At 40.6% G+C, this 20,398-nt stretch overlaps 1 protein-coding gene across 5 annotated transcripts in view; it reads left to right on the top strand.

The window, feature by feature from the left end:
* The window catches only part of SWT1 (SWT1 RNA endoribonuclease homolog), a 52,467-nt gene that overhangs the window by 4,957 nt on the left and 27,112 nt on the right, over positions 1 to 20,398 (top strand). For all 5 annotated transcript variants that reach the window (XM_078392341.1, XM_020795091.3, XM_078392340.1 and 2 more), the window contains exons 2-9: positions 850 to 922; positions 3,725 to 3,780; positions 5,454 to 6,174; positions 7,511 to 7,573; positions 10,254 to 10,383; positions 10,497 to 10,595; positions 13,398 to 13,586; positions 15,264 to 15,357. In XM_078392341.1, the coding sequence (XP_078248467.1) occupies positions 866 to 922; positions 3,725 to 3,780; positions 5,454 to 6,174; positions 7,511 to 7,573; positions 10,254 to 10,383; positions 10,497 to 10,595; positions 13,398 to 13,586; positions 15,264 to 15,357 (1,409 nt within the window). In that variant the 5' untranslated portion in view covers positions 850 to 865. The remainder of the gene's footprint in view (positions 1 to 849; positions 923 to 3,724; positions 3,781 to 5,453; positions 6,175 to 7,510; positions 7,574 to 10,253; positions 10,384 to 10,496; positions 10,596 to 13,397; positions 13,587 to 15,263; positions 15,358 to 20,398) is intronic.

Here is a 20,398-nt window from a genome sequence, read left to right as displayed (position 1 = left end):
GAGTGGTGGATAAAAATTAATGATTTTTAAAATCACATTTAAATTGTGATTTTTTAAAAATTTAAATTGCCCAAACTCCCAATTTTTAAACATTTTAAGTCAGATTCACTCTGTCTTGAAGTCTTATACAAGTCTACTTAGCAGTAAAACATACTGAATTCGTTGGAGCTTATTTGTAGGTGAGTATAAGACTTTTCTTGAGAGTCCCCTGGACTGCAAGGAGAACAAACCTATCAATTCTAAAGGAAATCAACCCTGAGTGCTCACTGGAAGGACAGATCCTGAAGCAGAGGCTCCAATACTTTGGCCATCTCATGAGAAGAGAGGACTCCCTGGAAAAGACCTTAATGTTGGGAAAGTGTGAAGGCAAGAGGAGAAGGGGATGACAGAGGACGAGATGGATGGACAGTGTCATGGAAGCCACCAACATGAATCTGACCCAACTCCGGGAGGCAGTGGAAGATAGGAGGGCCTGGCGTGCTCTGGTCCATGGGGTCACGAAGAGTCGGACATGACTAAACGACTAAACGAACGATAAGACTTTAGCCTTAGTATTTATTTATGAGAATGTGCTTCAATTAATTCTAACTGCAATCTTGTATCACTGACCTCAGTGTGACTCATTTTTGAACAGACAAAATTTTGAGACTGCACTGTCAGGTTTTTTCCTCGTTTTCTTCTTCACATGCAAAACGTATCAAAAGGTAGTTGTTATTGCATTATTTTAAACCATTCTAGTGGATTGAGGAAACTTAAAGGCATATTGAATGCTCTTAGGCATAGTTTAAATAATTCCTGAGGAGATATTGTAAATGTATTTTGAAGTAAGTTTCTTTTTTTTAAATTTAGACATTGAACCTTGAACATGTCCAAAAGACACAAAAAGAAATCCAGTGAGAAGGATGATGATTCAGAGGACAAGGTATGAAAGTTGGTGAAATAGTATGTATTGAAAAAAAGTTTTTGCTTCAGTAGTTTTGAAAGCACGTTTGCAGTTACAGTATGTACAGAGAATAGGTAAACTCAGAGTGACATCATGAATTGAAGAGACCCAAACACAAATGTTGTTATTTATACAGTGGTGCCTCGTTTAACGGGCGCTCCGTTTTACGAAGAAATCGCATAACGATGAAGTTTTTGCGATCGCAAAAGCGATCACAAAATGATGTTTCCCACAGGGGAATTTCACTTTGCGATGATCGGTTCCCTGCTTCGGGAACCGATTCTTGAAAAACAATGATTTTCCTACAGCTGATTGGCGGTTTCAAAATGGCCGCCCGCTGTTTTCTGGGATGGATTCTTCGCTGCACGGGCAGCGAAAATGGCCATGCTATGGAGGATCTTCGCTGGACAGTGAGTTTCAAGCCCATAGGAATGCATTAATCGGGTTTTAATGCGTTTCTATGGGCTTTTTAATTTTGCTTTACGATGCTTTCGTTCTGCAGCAATTTCGCTGGAACGATTTAATATCGTAATGCGAGGCACCACTGTATTGCTAAATCCAATGGAATACAAACCGCTCTGCGAGCCACTCTTCAACTTTGCAGCGAGGCTTGTCCTCCAGCCTCCTGCCAGGAGTGGCTCACAGACCGAGAGCTCTGGAGTGATACCATATTTCCCTGAAAATAAAACAGAGTCTTATATTAATTTTTGCTCCAAAAACACATTAGGGCTTATTTTCAGGGGATTTTTTTTCTTTCTTGTACAACAATCTACATTTAGTCAAATACAGTCATGTCATCTTCTGGTTGCTGCACAATGGTGGAGGGTGGGGTTTCACTTCACTGTTTTTTTTGGGGGGGGTAGGGCTTATATTATGAGCACCCTGGAAAAAAATCATACTAGGGCTTATTTTCAGTTTAGGTCATATTTTGGGGGGAAACAGGGTAGGAAGGGATTGTGGAGCCCACAGCAACAGCGGAAGGTGAGTGGACAGTCCGGCCCCAGGGGGGCTGGACCCTCGTTATGTCCCCCTGTGTGAGGGTATTTGTATATGAATATGAATACCCCTGTCTCTAAATACATCCATGGATCTTAAGTTACCATATTTTTCCGTGTATAAAATGACACTTTCCCCTTAAATTATTAGAGGAAAAATTGAGGGTTTTATACACGGAAGGAGGCAGTTGCACGTGCGCTTGGCCCCTCTTGCTGCCGCCGCTGCCCAGTTGTCTCTTCCAGAGCTCACGGCTTGTCCCCTCCGGTGGCCGAGGCAGCAACAGGAGGAGGAGGCAGAGACGGAGGCGATGGAGCAGTTACACATGCTTGGGCACCTCTTGCTGCTGCCTTCCCCACCTGCCCAATCGCCACCTCCAGTGGGACTGACGGGACTCAGCTCACGTCACCACCTTGTCCATTCCGGTGGTGGAGGCAGCAGGAGGCGGAGGCGAACAAGCACTCTCGCACGCTCATCCGCCTCTTCACCTCCCCCAGCCATCCTCTCCTTAGGGCAGAGGACAAGGCAGCGGTGTGAGCTGGAGGTGAGCCCTGGCAGTCACACTGGAGGACGTGATCAGGCAGGCAGCGGAGGCAGGAACAGCAGGAGATGGAGGTGGAGGAGCAGTTGCCCAAAATTAGGGGGTCATTTTATACATTGGGGGGTTGTATACACGGAAAATTAGGGCAATTGCAGTTAACAGGCCCAATTTGTTTCAGTGGATCTACTTTTAACACTGAATATAATCTGTAATACATTTAAAGCAAATTAATAAAAGTTAATTATACAATTATACAAAAGACAAATAAAGCAGAGTTAAGCAGCTCTGGCGCTCCAGATGTTCTTAGAGTTGTATTATTTCCTGTTACTTTCTTACTTACATGCCTATCAGGTAAGTGTAGATGTTTTGAAATAGAAGAAATGCATAATTAAACAAGGCATTTTACCCAACTATGTTATTAGTAATTCTGAAGATTTAATTTCATTTAGTTAACTGCTGACATGTTGTTAAATTCCCAGACTAATTGCCTCCTCAGTTTAGAAATCAAATGAGCTAACCCAAAAGAAGCTGTTCCTCTTTCCATCACCACAGGTGAGGGAGTGTGGTATTAAATTAGTACATGTGTTAGTAGCGTTATTTTAGTACAATGTAATGGTTGTGTTACCGTCACAATATATTTCTACTTCATGTTAGTGTACTAACATTCTTTTTAAAAAGACTTCTAGTGTCAATAAGTCACATGACTTGTTTAGCTCCTCTTCCCCCAACACTAAAAACATAAAAGGGTTGAGCTGTGTATTCTAGTTTTGGAATGAACAACTGTACAAAGAAGGAGCTGAAGATGAAAACAATGCAATCTAAAGTGATGCAACAGATGTGTCTCTTTTTGATATATTTGCATCTATTGCTTGTAGGATGATTGTGTGAATGCACACCTTTAAAACTGTGTTTAGCATAAGTATTTTTAGCTGCTGTATCATCATCTCTATTCATCTCTTTATACTGTTGAAGCAGAATAAAGTTATATGTATGCTCTGTAAGCTAGTTGAATTCAACTTGATGGGCTCATATTTTCTTTTGCTTTACATTTTGTAATTTTTGCCTAAAGTAATAACACTCAACAAAAACATTAGGCCAAATTTGTGGAGCTTAGGAATTGTGCTTGAGTGGGGAGTACTAATGGAATTTAGCTGTCTTTTTGGACTATGCTATTACCCTTCTTGCAAAAGAGTAGAGTGTTACTGTATATATTTAGAGGCTGATAATCATCCACATCTCTCTTGCAGAAACCTGAGAAGGCAGAATTGGGGAAGAGTAAAAAAAATGAACAACTAAGTCAAAGGTAAATTCTTCTTTGCTGCTAAAAACAGTTGCTTAGTCTGACAAATAACTGGTCTTTCTCAAGGATTCTTAAACATCCTTGTTTACACTGAAAATATTATGAGAAATCCATTCATTAATGTCAGGCCTCAGATTGGAGCACATTAATTCTTGCTGTTTAGATAATCAGATTCACACATCGTGCCTATATCCTGTTGCACAGCTGCACTTATGCAGTGGGAGTGATGCCATCGGCCATGATGGATTGCCACTAACTGATGAGTTCTCTTTTTGATTTTGGGATACATGCACTGTCACACACACCCAGCTCCTCTATATGTTCTCCCTAACAAACAGATTTGCCTTTGGGCATGACAGTTTCTCTTGTCTCCACTTCGGCTGCCACCAGAGGAAATCCTTCCTCAATTACCAATTAGGACCACAGAATCAGTCATGTCAAATATAACATTGTTTATTAACAGATTAATATATTTAAGACTCAAGGAAATCATAAATGGTATTGGATATTCATTAAACTTCATATAACTTGTAAATATGTTGGTTACTTTGTATTTAGTTTCAATTACTTTAAAACAGTTTATTTATTTCTCATAGTTTTCATTGCATTCAGTCCTCTTATACGTTTCTTTCCAAGGGTTTCTTTCCAAAACAATTCTTCCATCTAACTAACTCTTTCCCTAACTCCTAACTAACTGTCCTATATTATCACTGAAACCTCTAACTCCTGCCTAACTGAAACTCTAACTGATTATAACTGTCCTCCATTCTCTTCTTATATTCCTTGGTTCCGCCCTCCTGCACAACCATTGGCTACTGAATCAGTGTTCCATTGTGATGGACAGGTGTGGTTTCTGGCCTGTCCGTCACATGCACATCATGCACAATGATGCAAAGTCACGCAGAACACAAAATTGCAAAAGGAACTCTTTGATTACTAGCAACATGTCTGAGCTGTTATCATCACTCCGTATATTATTTTGCAAAAATAGGCAAGTCTTTAATGTGCACCTAAAACTGAATTCTTGTTGTGTGTCTGGTATCAGAGGGAGCAGTATTTCCCATATGGGTGCCATCATACTAAACACCCACTTCTGAAAAACTGTGGACCGGACCACAGGAACATATGACATCACCAGAAACCCCCCTTTCCATAACTTCAAAAAGTAAATGTGTCTGTAAGGGAAAAGCTAGTTTCCCAGTTCATCAGGCCCCTAGGTGTTTAAAACTGTCAAAAAACAAAACACCCTTCAAACTTGTCCCTGTAGCAAGTGGGCAGCTAGAGCAATTCTTCCAGCAAAGGTCTTATTTACTATCATTACATTGCCCAATTTATAAGCCTGACTGAAATATTTTGCCTTAGTAGCAGTAATGTCCATCCTGCTCTCATTTAAACTTTCTACATTGACCTTATGGTGGGAGAACATGCATTCTCATCTAAGGCCACTAGCAAATGTGCTCCTCTAGAGCTGCATGGCAGCAGCATTTTTATTTGAACTGTGAAAGTAATTTAAGCCATTCTATCTGCCACTTCTTCTGGATACCGTAATGAGTGAAGTAGAGTTCAACTCCAGTGTTTACTTTTAAAAATATAATTTGGGCTTTATTCCTTAAACTGCAAAATATAATCACTGTCACAGTGCTTTTGTAACCATTTCTTCTATAATGCTTTCACAGGCTAAGAGATAATGTTGTGTGCACAAAACTGAAAAGGAGTCTTGATCTCAAAGAGTCAACTAAAGATTCAAAAGATGTACACCACATCTGTGATAACTTAGCACCTCTGGAGGAACGTGAAAAGATTAGTGTTTATTTTAAAAATAAGGCTAAACATGTTGGGAAGAGAAGTAATGTGGATTCTGTAGCAGCTTTCCCTAGCAAGGAAGAGTTTGACACAACTTTTAAAAGAAAGAAAAAGGAGTTGCAAGACTTGTGGATCCTGAACAGCAGGGAAAAGTACAAAAAGAAGGACAAAGTGGAGCACAAGAAACTAAAAGAAAAAATTAAGAAACATGTATTAGTGGAGTTCAAAGACACTCTTCACCCTACAGACTGTTCTTTGGTTCATAAGAAAAAGGCTTTGGACTCCTATTATTGTATCAGAAAACATAGTACTTCAAAAGAGCTGAATGCCTCAGCTTTTAATTTCTCAGGTCCTAAAATGCATATACAGAATAGCAGAGAAGAGACTTATGAAAGAGCCAAGCATAGTTCATTAGAGCAACCTAGCAAAAATGAGAAAGAGATGAAATGTCAACCTTTGTGTCACACGATCGAACAACCCAAACCCTGGAGGGACAAACAGAAAGAGGAATGGCGTACTGACACAGCCAAGAACACTGATCATGTGCCGATCCAAGAATTCACGTTCAAGCCTGTTACATTTAGGAGAAGTCAGGTAATTTAAAAAGTTGTGATAAGAATTGGGTTTGAAGTTTATATCTGTAGAAACTAGCAACAGGGGTGCACAATATCGTCCTTGTGCCAGTTATGGAGGAACAGTAGAAGTCCAGTTATATGGCTGAGAAGTTGTTGCTTACACCGTGCCATTTAATAAATGTGGTTATTGTATCTCTTCATAAGCAAAATAAGATAGGGATCATCCTTGCCTACAAAGAGTTTACGCTGTAATTTTTTGGGTTGGGAGAAGCCAGAATTCTTATGTGTATCAATCTAAGTCTAACTGTATCAATCTAAGTAACAAATTGCCATTAGTTAAGAAGTTGACTCTCTATCTCTTCTTGTACACCAGTCACATGACTTGGTATGCAGTAAGGAATATAAGTGACAATTCCTTGACTGGTGCCAATTTGCCACTGTGATTCATGCTGATTGTCTTAATGCCAACATACAATGTGTAAGTAATAGGATCCTGGCAAAAGAGTAGAGAGGCTAGCAAATTAGTGTACTTAGATGTCATTATTAATGGGTTGGAAGATCAAAGTTGACCTAAGACTTCGCAGAAGATGGGCTTTGATGTGGAATTTCAAAAGAGAGGAAACCTTGGTGTCAAATACGTATAAAAAAACAGTTCTAAGCATAAATGGTAGCAGAAAAGAATGGTTTTCATTCTGTTGAAAACATGAAACCGAAATTGTCATACAGAGAAGAAAAAAAGCTGTGTGGCCCTTATACACAATCAGAAAGCAAGAATGGCTGATATATTTTTATTAGACTACTAAAATATCAGACAGATGCTAGCTTTTGAGTCTTGCAGGATTCTTCATCAGGATGAGCTTGCAGATCTGGGGGAGGGCGAGCGTTAGACCAGGCTCTCTTTATGAAATTCTGTTCAGCCTTAATATGTTCTGTAAAAGCATAACCCTTCAGTTCATTTAGACCAGGGCCCTCCAAACGTTTGAACATGAGGGCCACATCGTATATTTTCAACACTTTAGAGGTCCGAAGGAACATGTGTGTGCAGCTGCATGCACATACACACACACACCCCTACCCGAATGCCTGCCCACCTGCACACACGCATGCCCCTTCGCCCAACTGCCCGCTGAAGGGAATGAGTGGGATAAAACGGCAAGGCGGGCTGGATGTGGCCCTTGGACCATAGTTTGGAGACAAATAAGCTTCTTTCATACTTTTTCCCTCCTCCCTAGACAAGCTCACAATAAAATGGCAACATTACACTTAGGAACCACTAAAGCTGTTTTTCTTTAGAAGAAAATATTTGGTAATGCATAGAACCTTATAGGGTTCCTTTTGTTGTTGTTTTGTTCCAGAGCTCTGAAGCCTTGACTCTCTCTTCCTTTGGAGCCACTGGAAGTACTGATGCAGATGAAGAGGTTGGTGATTACATAAATCTGATTTGCTGTACATATTAGCATTTTTAAATGGTAATACTGAGCTTATGCTTTCCATATATTCCCTATTCCATTCTTTTTTTAAAAATTGACTTTTAAAGTAGTTACAATTAACAACAACTGACAAGAGAAAGCACACAATGTCTAATATTCTATCAATGAGAGGCACATCCCAAATAGTATATTATTTTGAAATAGCATTCCTTTACTTCTTAGAGTCATTTTTTAAAAAAAGATGTATGTCATATTACATCTGTCAAAAGATTCTCATGTGCCTTTGGTGTGCATAATATGCCAAACTGGGCTTAAAAACAAAATAAATTGATACCGCATACTGACAAATTAGTCTGTCTTTGATTCAGTTTCTTGTATGTTGTCTCCCTGTTCCTCTGTTTCATCATCTTGATTTGGATATGGCAGATCTAGAATTTCACTAAATTTATTTGCTTGCACATTATGTTGTACATTGTTGTGGTGGATAGACCCAGCATTAAGGAATCTCTTTCTTCCTTAATAGTGAAGTAAATTAATTTAATTCTTGCCTCTTCCTTGGGGGTGGGGTGGGGGGGATACTAACCAAGGGATGACCCAAATAGCTAAATTAACGCTGAACGCACTCAGTGGCCATAGAACGCTGAATGGTTATTAAATGGGAGGGAGTGGCACTCATGAAGAAGTACAGTCTGTACCGCAATATTTTTCTGGAGGCAAAGAAGACCATCTTCAGATGGGGTGCTAGGAGCAAAGCATATGCAAATAGATAGGCAAGCCCTCCTGGAGGAGGAGCAGTCCCTTGCCCTTTTCTTTCCTAGCTCCAGGGTAGGTTTTTTTTAAAAACACAATTTGGCTTGCCTTTGATCTTCCGGTCTTTTCTTCTTTAGTATTTACCTGTTCTTGTCTCTTTTGTGTTATCTTTACTGGTATAGTTCTATTTGTTTCTAAAAACAAATAACCTCTGCCCAGGCCACAATGTATCCTGCAAACCCATTATCATCATTCATGGAAAGTAGTTCCAGCAGAGAGAGGAAGGAGGCGATTTTTGCTGCATGGATTAATGTCACTATGCGAGGCACCACTGTACAGATTTTTCTCATGCTCTTGGAATAATTCCAGTGGGATATTATGGGCTAGCCCTTCCTGAATTTCTATACCAAGCTTAAACCCAGTTATGGCTCCAAAGATAACATACATACCATTTTTCTCACCCATAATGATACTAGTTGTGGCATTCACCCTCGTGACCCCTGTTTGTCTCACTAAACACAGAGCTCACAAAGGCAAACCAAAACACCTCTTGACATGCTGCCACCAATTGATCTCTTTATCAGCATACCTTACTTAGAAAAGATGAAGGTCCATTCAGTACTGACTTTTTAATAGAACAGGTTTATTGATTACAATTGATTTCTGGAACAATTCATAAGCACAATCTTCAAGTTTCATCAAGCTTCAGTATTAACCTTCTATAGTTATTATCACAATTTACACTCAGACTAATCATTCCTCAAACCCCCAACTATTCTCTCCCTGATTCCTAACACAGACTCTGACTAACTGATTCTCCTCTCAGGCTCTGCCTTTTAACATTCCTTTCAGCCCCACCTCTTAACCACCTTAGCATATAACTCATGAATAATACATAACTTATTGCATAATTTATTTATTTATTTATTTATTTGATTTTTACCCCGCCCCTCTAGACCATGTCTACTCGGGTGAATGCTACACGGGTGAATGCTACACCAGTTTAGTAATTTTTTTTAAAATTGCAATCAAATAGGTGTTGGTTATTATTATTATTTGTATGTTATTTGTTTGATCCCCTTTGTATTTGTACATTCACCATTGTAAGCTTTAAATGCCATCTTTTAATGATGCAAGCTGCCTTGTGTCCTTTTTAAGGAGAAAGGCAGGGTAAAATTACTTTAATTAAATAAAAATTATATTTTATTTATTATTTTAAATATTTGTTACGCCGTCTTTCTCTGTGAAAAGGACCCAAGGCAGCTTACAACAGCGAAAGACAATATTTAAAGTTGAAAACTATGAGTATAAAAGGTGGTTACCATCATTAGAAGACAATGTTTAAAGCTAAGAACAATGAGTAAAGAGGAATCTTACATCATTAAAAGGCAATAGTAAAGCTAAGAACAATAAGTATACAATTTTTAAAAAATATGCAATTAAAAATATTACAGTATATTATCCATAGTTTATGCTGTTGTTGAGGTAATGGTTGTAGTTGAGGCAGGCAGGGACATTCGGGAAAGGAAAGAAGCATGAGAGCCAATGGCCTTGTTACAAATCTATTCCTTTCTTCATTAAGAAGGAGGCTGTGTGCAAATTATAATCCTCTTTCTTGGTAACTGCCTTCTAGTTCCAGTCTTGTTTGACCTGCAGTATTGAGACTTAGACTGAGCACTCCTCCATTGTAGTGTTTACAAATTAAACTTTTTGCCTCAGTGTCAATAGATGCAAATCGCTTCTTTATGTCTTCCCTGGAACCTGCTTGCTCTTACTGCTTCCCATTTGCCTGCTGTCTCTCTCTGTCACAAACACACCATGGCCAAAAGACAAACAGCAAGGCAAGCAGAAGTGGTGGTCCTTTTCACTAGTGCTTGTTGCTACTCCTGATTTCAGGTTTATACTGCTGTTTTTACAGATGCAGATTGTAGAAGATTTACATGCTGCTCGCAATGACAAAAAGATAGTTCTGCCTGTGGTGCAGACTTGTGGAGAGCTGACCAGCATGGAGATAGATCTTCCAGATGAAGAGTCGAATCTGTTTTCTAGTAAGCTGAGCTGTATCAAGGATTCATCCTGCTCATCAAGATGTCAGGAAGATGCAAATAAATAAATGAAGATTCCAAATAACTGGACTGCTCTATTTTTTCTTTTGTAACAGAAACTCACGCTGGCCTAAATGCGTTGATTGTGATTGATACTAATATAATGATCAGTCATCTAGAGTTCGTAAAGTCTTTGAAGAACAGAGATATCCCAGGTACTTATGGAATAGTAAGTTTGGTTTAAATGCAACACTGAAAGTTGATTGTTTCCTTGCTACCAATTTATTTCTTGGTTCTGCTTGAAGCCTGAACCCCAGATTTCTTGCTTGTATCATGTTGCCTGTGTTTTTCAATCCCTCTGGAATTATGCTGACCATATATGGGAAGTATCCACATATAATCCTTACTTTTTAAAATTTAATTCTGCTTTATATAAGTAAGTATATGGCAGATAAAGCAGTGGTCCAAAAGGAGGCAACCTGAGACTGTTCTGCCTCTTCTGGCATCCTCTGCTTCCCAAATAAGTTGCTGTTTGGCCTCTTTCTTAAGCAGTACAGATTACCCAAAGTGGGAGACTGCCCCAGTCTAATTTGCAAAGGAGTGAACTGGGAATATTATTTTATAATTTTCTGTCCTGATGGTGCGATGATAGCAGCATAACTCCCAAAGTCAGGAAGGACAACAGAGTCCTAATGGCACTGTAGAGACTATATTTGTTACTGCATGAGTTCACATAGACTATTGCTTGTTTCATTAGAAATGTTACCTAAGATTCCAGGCATTGCTCATCTTCCGGTGTTGTGTTTGTTGACTTCTGTCTGCAGTGCCCCCTCCCTTCAAATATCCATTGTAGAGGAGAAAAACTTCAAAAGGGTGTTTGAATGGGAGACTGTATACGTATCAGTAGGACGTTCTAGTCTATCACCAAAGGTTTATATTGGAATAGTAGATTCTTGTCATGCCACATGTATTACTTGGCATCATGGTGTTTTATGTTATCAACAGTTTTAGGAGTGGAAAATTTTAATAAGGCACTTACCATTGTCAGTATTTTCTGCATTGAATTTCTTTCCAACTTGTTGCCTGCATTCTCACCACCGTCATCTTTACAGTGTAAGTTAAACATACCAGAAACCCACTGCCCTGCATTTGAAGCATCTTTGGGGTAGAGAGAGAAAATCCAGAATCCCAACCAACTCTAGAAGGTAGTAATACCACCTCTTTGTCTTGTCCTATTCCCAGTCTCAGACGGGAGCATTCCATTTTTCAGGACCCACTAAAGGTTTGTTTGTTAAAGAAAACAAAGAGTAGTAAGCCAAATAGCCAAGGGAGTAAAGGTACTGGAATTATAGTCAGGGATGCACACTGAGAGATGCATACACATACTCAGGGTAATTTTATTAGAAGAAAAGAAGGAGTAGAATACAGTGGTACCTCGCAAGACGATTACCCCGCAAAATGTTGTGGTTTTTTTTGCTAGACGTTGACTTTTTGCGATCCCTATAGCAATTCGCAAAATGGTTTTTCCTATGGGGGATTTCGCTGGACGATGATTTGGTCCGTGCTTTGCAGACTGTTTTTTTCGCAAGACAACAATTTTTACAGCTGATTGGCAGCTTCGCAAAATGGCTTCCCTATGGGTGATCTTTGCAAAACGGGTGTTTTCAGGACCGATGCTTCGCAAGACAGCGATTTAAACAGCTGATCGGTGCTTTGCAAAATGGCTTCCCTATGGGCGATTTTGGCTGGACGACGACTATTTCCCCCCATTGGAACGCATTAAACGGGCTTCAATGCATTCCAATGGAGAAACGCTTTTCAGTAGACAATGTTTTCAAGACAGTGATTTCAATGGAGCGGATTAACATCGTCTACCGAGGCGCCACTGTATAGGAATAAAAATCCAACAAGCTAGTTTTAGAGAACTGCTTTTGGAATATATATAGGAGGAAAAATAATAAAGCTAGCTATCCTGAGGTATACATACCAATAGCAAAAAAGAAAAGAAAAGCAAGCTTTTAGCCCACAGATCAATACAGGAAAAAAGAACACCTCCACATAAGCTTCTACATAGCAAGAACACAAAAGGGCATGAAGGCAGAAAGAGCACCGACAGTACAAAGACACCAAGCAAACTATGTTTGTAAAAGCAAACTTTTTAGCTGACCATTTGCGTTCATTTACATAAGACAATCCACATGTACACATTGTCTTTTTCTGAAACAGACAGGCACACTAATAAGTTAGGAACCTGGAATGCTGAGTGTTGAGAGACCTTGCTGCTAGAAGGATACAGACAGAAAATAGATTCCTTGAGCAAACTTAAATGGATTTTGAACAGTTGTTTCACAATACCTATATAATTCTGGGTAGCCCATCAACTACATTGACATTGTCTATGTAGTCAAAAAAAGAGCAAGTGCTATAATTAGTGTGTTTAACTTTATGGTGCCACAGGACTTTTCGTTATTGCAACAGATTAGCATGAGTACCCCTTTTGAAATTATTACAGTCAGAATCAGGACAATAGTAAAGCTCTGGCCGATTCCATCTTTAGTATGTGAGAATGTTCTGGGCAGCATACAGTATATGTGTTGCCGGTCTCCAGCCTGCTATTGCATGCTAAAGTTCAGAGTTTCTTAAAATAACATCACTTTTGAACTGGCGTGTTTTGGCACAGATTTGATATAACTAGGCAGTGCTCTTTTAACCAGCTGTTCTTATTTTGGGTCACTGGCCAAAGATTCATAGTTTTGGGTTAGATAATTCTTTTATTGGATCACTAAAATGATTTATAAGGTGAACTTCCAGTTTTCTTCAGAACTCTTCATTAGGGAAAAATGGTATAAAATTGAGGTTAAGGCAATGCAGTTTTATGTTAAAAATGAACTTTTAGAGTAGTGTATAGTTATGAACCTATGGCAGAATAGCTAGTGGTGAGATGAGTTAGTTTTTAAGATGGCTGTTTGAAGATCTACAGTAAAATTTTCACCAAAAATACTATTTTTCTTTTGTAGGTAATGGGAGATTTGTGCTTGTCATTCCTTGGGTTGTTTTGCAAGAACTTGACAACTTAAAGAGAGGGAAAATGCTGGCAAATGTTGGGGAAAAAGCAATTCCTGCCGTTCACTTCATTTATATGTGCCTTAAAAACCAAGATCCAAAGTTGTGGGGACAATCCATGCAACTGGCTTCGCAGAAAACACGTAAGCTATGCCAGGTCTGGTGGTTTCTAGTAGTATCTGTTGTGTAGTCCATGACACATTTTAGACACAAGATGATTCCCCCCCCCCCCAGATAACTGAAACCACTTACACATCTACAGTCTTACACTTCTAAAACCTTTCAGCTACCATGGTAAGAGCACTTAATTTGAAATAGATCCTGTTAAAATCAGTGATGTCTATTTCAAATATATATGCAGCATCGCTCATAGAAAATGAAAATTCCAAAGGTGGCCTTTGCTTTGAATACCCCCTCTGTATATGGTGAAAGTGGAAATAAATCCTTCTGAAAATTATGAAGCTTATGTTTGAGTAAGCATGGCTTAGATTGAGCAGTTTCCATAGATAATTTGTAACTCTTTTTCTCTGCATTAACTATTTATAAATGTAATAATACAGAAAAGAATACTATATGAACCCTCATACATCCTAGCCTTGCAGTATGATCCTGCCTTACCAGAAAATGTATTCATTTGCAGGATGTACTGAGTTACATCCAAGTCTAAATCAGGAGGGGAAAGCTTCAGTATTAAGAGAAAATTAGTATTATTATTCTTATAAAAATTCAATTAAAATTCTTTTTAAAATGTTTGTGTATATATTAGGTTTTTAAAGATTTTTATCTACTCTTTGCAAGTATTGGCCAACAAGTATGGCACTCACATTTGTGACATTTCAATGACCTGTCTGCTTGTCTGAGTGTGAGTTTTGCCCTGCACACAAGGGCAAGCAATTCATGACCTATGGGCTATATGTAGCCCTCAGGCCCATTTTTCAGCCTTCAAGGCTACCCTGAAGATCCATCCCCTTGATTTTTTTTTCCACATTCAGCTAATGTTGGTTTTTGCATTGGGAAGCTGGAAGGTCCCCTGAGATTCCCAGGCCTCATAAACCCCAAAGATACCAGAAGTGTCTATCCAGGCATTTCCTGTTTCTTTCTCTTTTTTTCTAAAGTAGAAAACAGTAATTTTTGAGGTTTGGTGACCTATAGGGGGATCTGGGGGAAAATATTTGGCCTGCAAGGACATAACTGTTGTTTATCTGTACACAATTGTTTTCAAGCCTGATAAATGACACTGTATTCTCAAATACAGGATTGTGGGCACAGTAATAGCAGATGCATACATTAAGATCATTCTGGTAGAAAAAATGTTTCTATTCCAGTTCTGAAAATAATTTGCTAAGCAGTTTTATCTTGAGGAAGAGGGAGTAGATTTCAGGCTTGTTTGTTCCTTTCCCCGTTTCCATTACTGTGGGGAGAAGATGCTAAATGCATCATGGAGATCCTCTGATTTTGTAGAGTAGAATAGATTAACCTTATGAAGTAGTGTATGGCTACAGTATTAATTAAATATGCTTGGTACTTCCGCACCCTCTGAATATACTGATCAAAATCTCATTGTGATTCCTACATCAGGTAGACTCAGTAGTTGAATAGTAAATCAACACTTACATAAATCTTGTTGTGTCAATACTTTTATGGTGGTTGGGAACAGCAGCTGGATTTAGATAATTGCTTATGCATAGAAAGCAAATGAAAAACATCCAATGGCATCTTAAGTGTCAAGTGTTTTTCTTAACTTTTAGAACAGTGCTGTTTATTCAGAATCAAATTATTTCAAGAACATGAGATGCTGATCTATTTTACGAAATTTTCAGATAATTTTGTTGTTGAGAACAATGATGATCGTGTCTTGCAATGCTGCCTGCAGTATAGGAACCTCTTTCCTCAAGCTGAAGTTGTACTGTTGACGTAAGTAGATTTCCAATTAGCAATCTAAATGACATCATAATAAATTCACAACTGTCTCGTTCTGGCTTTTAAAACAAGGAATGCCAGCTAGACCTTCATAGATAGACACTTTCTTGAAGAAGTGCTTATGACTATGTATATATCTGTAACCATGGGATCACTTTTAAATGTGTCAATATATTGTTTATACATTGGCTGAAATCCTGTTGCACATTTCTGCCTGTGCCATGGAAATAAGGTCAGGAGCAGCAGCAAATTGTTATTGTTTAGTCGTTAAGTCGTGTCAGACTCTTCGTGACCCCATGGACCAGAGCACTCCAGGCCCACCTGTCTTCAACTGCCTCCTGGAGTTGGGTCAGATTAAGTTGGTAGCTTCAGTGATACTGTCCATCCATCTCGTCCTCTTTAGTCCCCTTCTCCTCTTGCCTTCACACTTTCCCAACATCAGGGTCTTTTCCAGGGAGTCTTCTTTTCTCATGAGATGGCCAAAGTATTGGAGCCTCTGCTTCATGATCTGTCCTTCCAGTGAGCACTCAGGGTTGGTTTCCTTCAGAATGGATAGGTTTGTTCTCCTTGCAGTCCAGGGGACTCTCAGGAGTCTCCTCCAGCACCACAATTCAAAAGCATCAATTCTTTGGTGGTCAGCCTTCATGGCCCAGCAATCCATGAAGGGGAGGTTACCAGTACAGTGTTTTAAACTTTTTACAAATTAACTGCTACTATCACTGATCATAAAGTGGCTCTAGTTTATACTGCAATAAATCTTTATTTAAAATGCTTATGTCCTTTATAATAACCTATGGAATTTCTCAGTTCCACAGTGCTGTACTGTAGGACTGAAATACTTAGCTGTGTGCAGGCAGCTACTAATGCTGTTCATTCCCAGTGTGTGCAGTTGCTGAGAATGGACTAAAATCGAGGCTTGCAGTTGACAAAGCTGCCAAGGCTTCTTCCAGTTTGGATTTCGGGTACCATGAAGATAAATGAGCTGCTCCAGGATATCAGCAAAATGAACATTTCCTCTGCCCCCCACTGAAAACTTGTTTTGCATCTCCTTTCTAGAACAAAACCAAACTCAGAGCCTAAACCTCCTAATTCAACTGAATCCATCTCGGTTCCGAAATCTCCTTCGATATCGGAACACTCCAAATCGAAAAAACAAAAGAAGTCTTCCACTGACTCTCATCCTTCCAGACAAAGACCGGTGCCAGACCTAGCACCATTATATGACCAGCCTACAATCCGCCTTGACTCACTGGAAGAGACCCTTCTTCCTCTATCTGGTCAACCTCCATCTCCACTACTCGCACACTCTCCATCTTCTATGCTGAATCCCGCTGACATTACCATTATGCCTTGATCACCACAATTGAGCCCCGTGTCTTCGGGTTGCTCCATTTCCATGGGCAATTTTGAGTCTGTGTATCCAGTACTCGACATTTCCCCTCCGCACAGGAGGTTAAGGAAGACCCATCACACGTTGCAGACGTGCCATTCTGGTGCTGATCCCATACGACCCATGACTCCGACTGGGTCTCTGGCATCTCGAGAGCCTTCTACTAGGTATCGCCACTCTAAACGGGTCACGCTCTATGAGCCTGCGCAGTATTGCGACCCTACATTCAAACGCTCTCAACATCAAGCATATTGGTATTACCAACCCAAGCTCGATTTCTATACCTACCGTCTGCACCCTCGACACAGATACTATTACCAATCCAATTTCTCCAAGTCTTCACCTTCTCTTCGATACCGATTACAGTATCATGGCTTCTACTGTTCCTCGTCGGATGATGACTCCGTACCACCCCCTCCGGTACGAAAGTCCCACAGACCTCACAAGAGACCAGATCCTGAGCCTCTCCAGGACCAGCCTATGATACTGAAATGACACCGGACCTCCGTACAGACAGTGCCACGTGTTGCACAACCCTCTATTTCCACTCAACCAAAGCCTCCCTCGGTACAAGCAACCACCACTTATGTTGGACCTCCACCTCTACCTTCTGGTACCGTGCATTCTCATCATAAGAAACACTCTAAACATCAGTCTGCTTCCTTACTGGCCCATCAGGCTCCTGCTAGACCTCATCATGATCTTTCAGAACCTCTTTCCACTTCCATCCCACGGTACCGTCCTACCTCTCCGACCTCATCTTCTCAATCCTAATATTTGGAGGCTTCTAAATCTATACCAGAACAGGAATTTCCCCTCTCCCCCCAATCTGCCTATACCAAACTCGGATGTCACTCAGTTAACCCTCCATCACCATCTGATGACTTTTCTTCCTATTCTCAGTTGGTCCTTCGAATTGCCAAGGCTATGGATGTGCAACAACCTGTTCAGCCCCAATCAGATAAAGTATTTGAAGACATTAATGAGGAACAAACTCCACCTCTAAGTATGAGTTTTATCCCTTGATTATTAGAACTCAGTAAACAAACTTGGTCTAAACCATCATCTGTACCACAAATGTCTCGTAAAGTCGAAAATCTTTACAAGATGCATGGAGAAAATACTTCCTTCCTCTCCAAACATCCACCTCCCAATTCGGTCATTGTTGATGCTACTCAAAATAGAGCACAAAACCGTTCCAGCACCACACTGAATAACAAGGAAGGAAGGAAATTAGACATTGTCAGGCGTAGGATCTATTCCCTTGTCTCATTTACTTTTCATGCTGTCAATTATCTCACAGCTATGGGAGGTTATCATCGTTGTCTTTGGAACAAGGCTCTCCCATCACTGCAATCAGCTTCAGGTGAATACAACCCCGTGGCCTCACTTTCCACCAAGAGGCCATGGCCCTTGCACATTAAGAGCGTATCACAGCCAGACATACTATCAAAGCATCATCTAGACACATGGCTACTGCTATAGCCCTCTGTAGACATGCCTGGCTACGATCCACCCACATCTCAGATGTGCTCGCATGAGAATTGAAGACTTACCGTTCAGTGGTATTGGTCTGTTCAACAAAAAGACCGATGACATACCGAACAACCTGCAAAAATTGAAAAATACAGCACGATCATATAACACCCAATGATGCTACCAACCACAATGATATCAGTGGCACCACCCTTCCTCTTACCAACAATCCAGATCATTTGCTGACAAAAATAGATATCCTTCACAGCCCGCTCCTTCCTTCCAACCTAGACACACAGTACAACGTCACCGCCCCAAACAGTCTTTCCGTCACCCTGATAAGAAACAAAAACAGAATATTTGACTTTTTCACCCCCGATATCTGCTCAACCTAGCTTTCTCATTCCACAGCCACCTGTCTTTCAGCCCATCTTCCATCTTGGGTATCTATCACCACTGACTCCTTGGTCCTTATGCCATAGAATTCATTTACCCACCTCCACCAAGGATCGTTCTAACATCACCGTCTGTTGCTCTCAAACAGAAAATTCAATCTCTTCTCCTAAATGATGCCATATCACCTGTCAATCCTTCAGAAGAGGATCCAGGGTCCTTCTCCCGCTATTTTACTGTCCCAAAGTGAGACGGCAGTCTACGACCTATCTTCAACCTTTGGGACCTCAACTACTACATCATTCAGAGACGTTTCCGTATGGTCATGTTAGAATGAATCCTAACCATTCTTCAACAAAACGACTGGTTGGCAATTTTAGATTTAAGCGCTGCGTACTTCCACATTACAGTTCACCAGGACCATCGCAAATTCCTCAGATTCACCGTAGGACCCCATGCCTACGAATTCAAAGCCCTCTGGGAATCTCCATCTTCCCGTACATAGATGACTGGATAATAGTCTCCCCTTCATGCTCTCAAGCTTCAAAGGATATCTAGTTGACCCTCTCTCTCCTCGTGGATCTGGGCCTCAAAGTCAACGAAGAAAAATCCGTTCTTACTCCCACACAATGCATCGTCTATATAGATGCAATTCTCAACTCTACCAAGGCAAGAGTTTTTCTTCCTCTAGAAAGAGTGATCAGACTTCACACACTCATCAGTTAATTCCTTCCTCACTCCTTCATCACAGCGCATTCGGCTCAACATCTCCTAGGTCTTATGGCCTCCACCACGGTGACCATTCAGCACACTGGGCTAAAAATGCACTCTCTACAATCATGGTATCTGTCCCTCTTCGACCCTATGACAAACCCACCGTCTAAACTTCTCCAAGTCACCCCCGAGCTCTCTTCTCAGCTCCTCTGGTGGGACACTCCGTCCAACCTGTTCATTGGATGGTCCTTTGCTCCTCTTCAACTATCAGTTCAGATCACCACTAATGCAAGCCCTGCTGAATGGGGGCGCATTGCAACGACCTTCAGTGGTAGAATATACCAGATGGGCGGGATATAAATCAAATAAATAAATAAATAAATAAATATATATCCATGCTGCCTTGTCCCGCGCAGAGCAGGTTCTTCATATAAACACCCCCAAACTCTTAGCCATTTTCAAAGCTTTCCGAGCCTTCAAACCAATCATTCTCGACAATGCCATTCAAGTTACAACCGACAATACCACCACGTTGTTTTATATAAACAAGCAAGGAGGCACACACTCCCTTCCACTACTGTATCTTGCCGTCCAATTCTGGGAATGGTGCCTAGATGCCACATCTTTCACGTAGCAGTGCATATTGCCACTCAAGACAATTTTGTTGTGGACACCCTCAAGACTGCACACCCAGATGCACGAATGGTCTCTAGACTAGTCCGTATTTCTCCACCTTTGAAAGATCTGGGGCCAACCTCAAATTGACATGTTCGCCATGTCCCAAAACTCCAAATGCCCCCTCTTTTATTCGAGGGCAGGCATGGGACGCAGATCCCTCGGGGATGCACTGATGGCAGACTGGACCACACACCTCATCTGTCTCTCCCCCCCCCATCCCTCTCCTTCTCAGAACAATAGCTGAAATCCGTCACAATTGCTCCAACGCAATCCTCATTGCCCCTTGGTGGCCAAGACAACCATGGTTCACCATGCTCTACTCCATTACCATGGATTGCCTCCGGTTACCTCTCATTCCTCACCTCTTCTCACAGCATCAAGGCA

This window comes from Pogona vitticeps, chromosome 4, assembly GCF_051106095.1.
Source record: "Pogona vitticeps strain Pit_001003342236 chromosome 4, PviZW2.1, whole genome shotgun sequence".
In the NCBI taxonomy this organism is placed as follows: Eukaryota; Metazoa; Chordata; class Lepidosauria; order Squamata; family Agamidae; genus Pogona; species Pogona vitticeps.
This window is presented reverse-complemented; position numbering and strand designations above follow the sequence as displayed.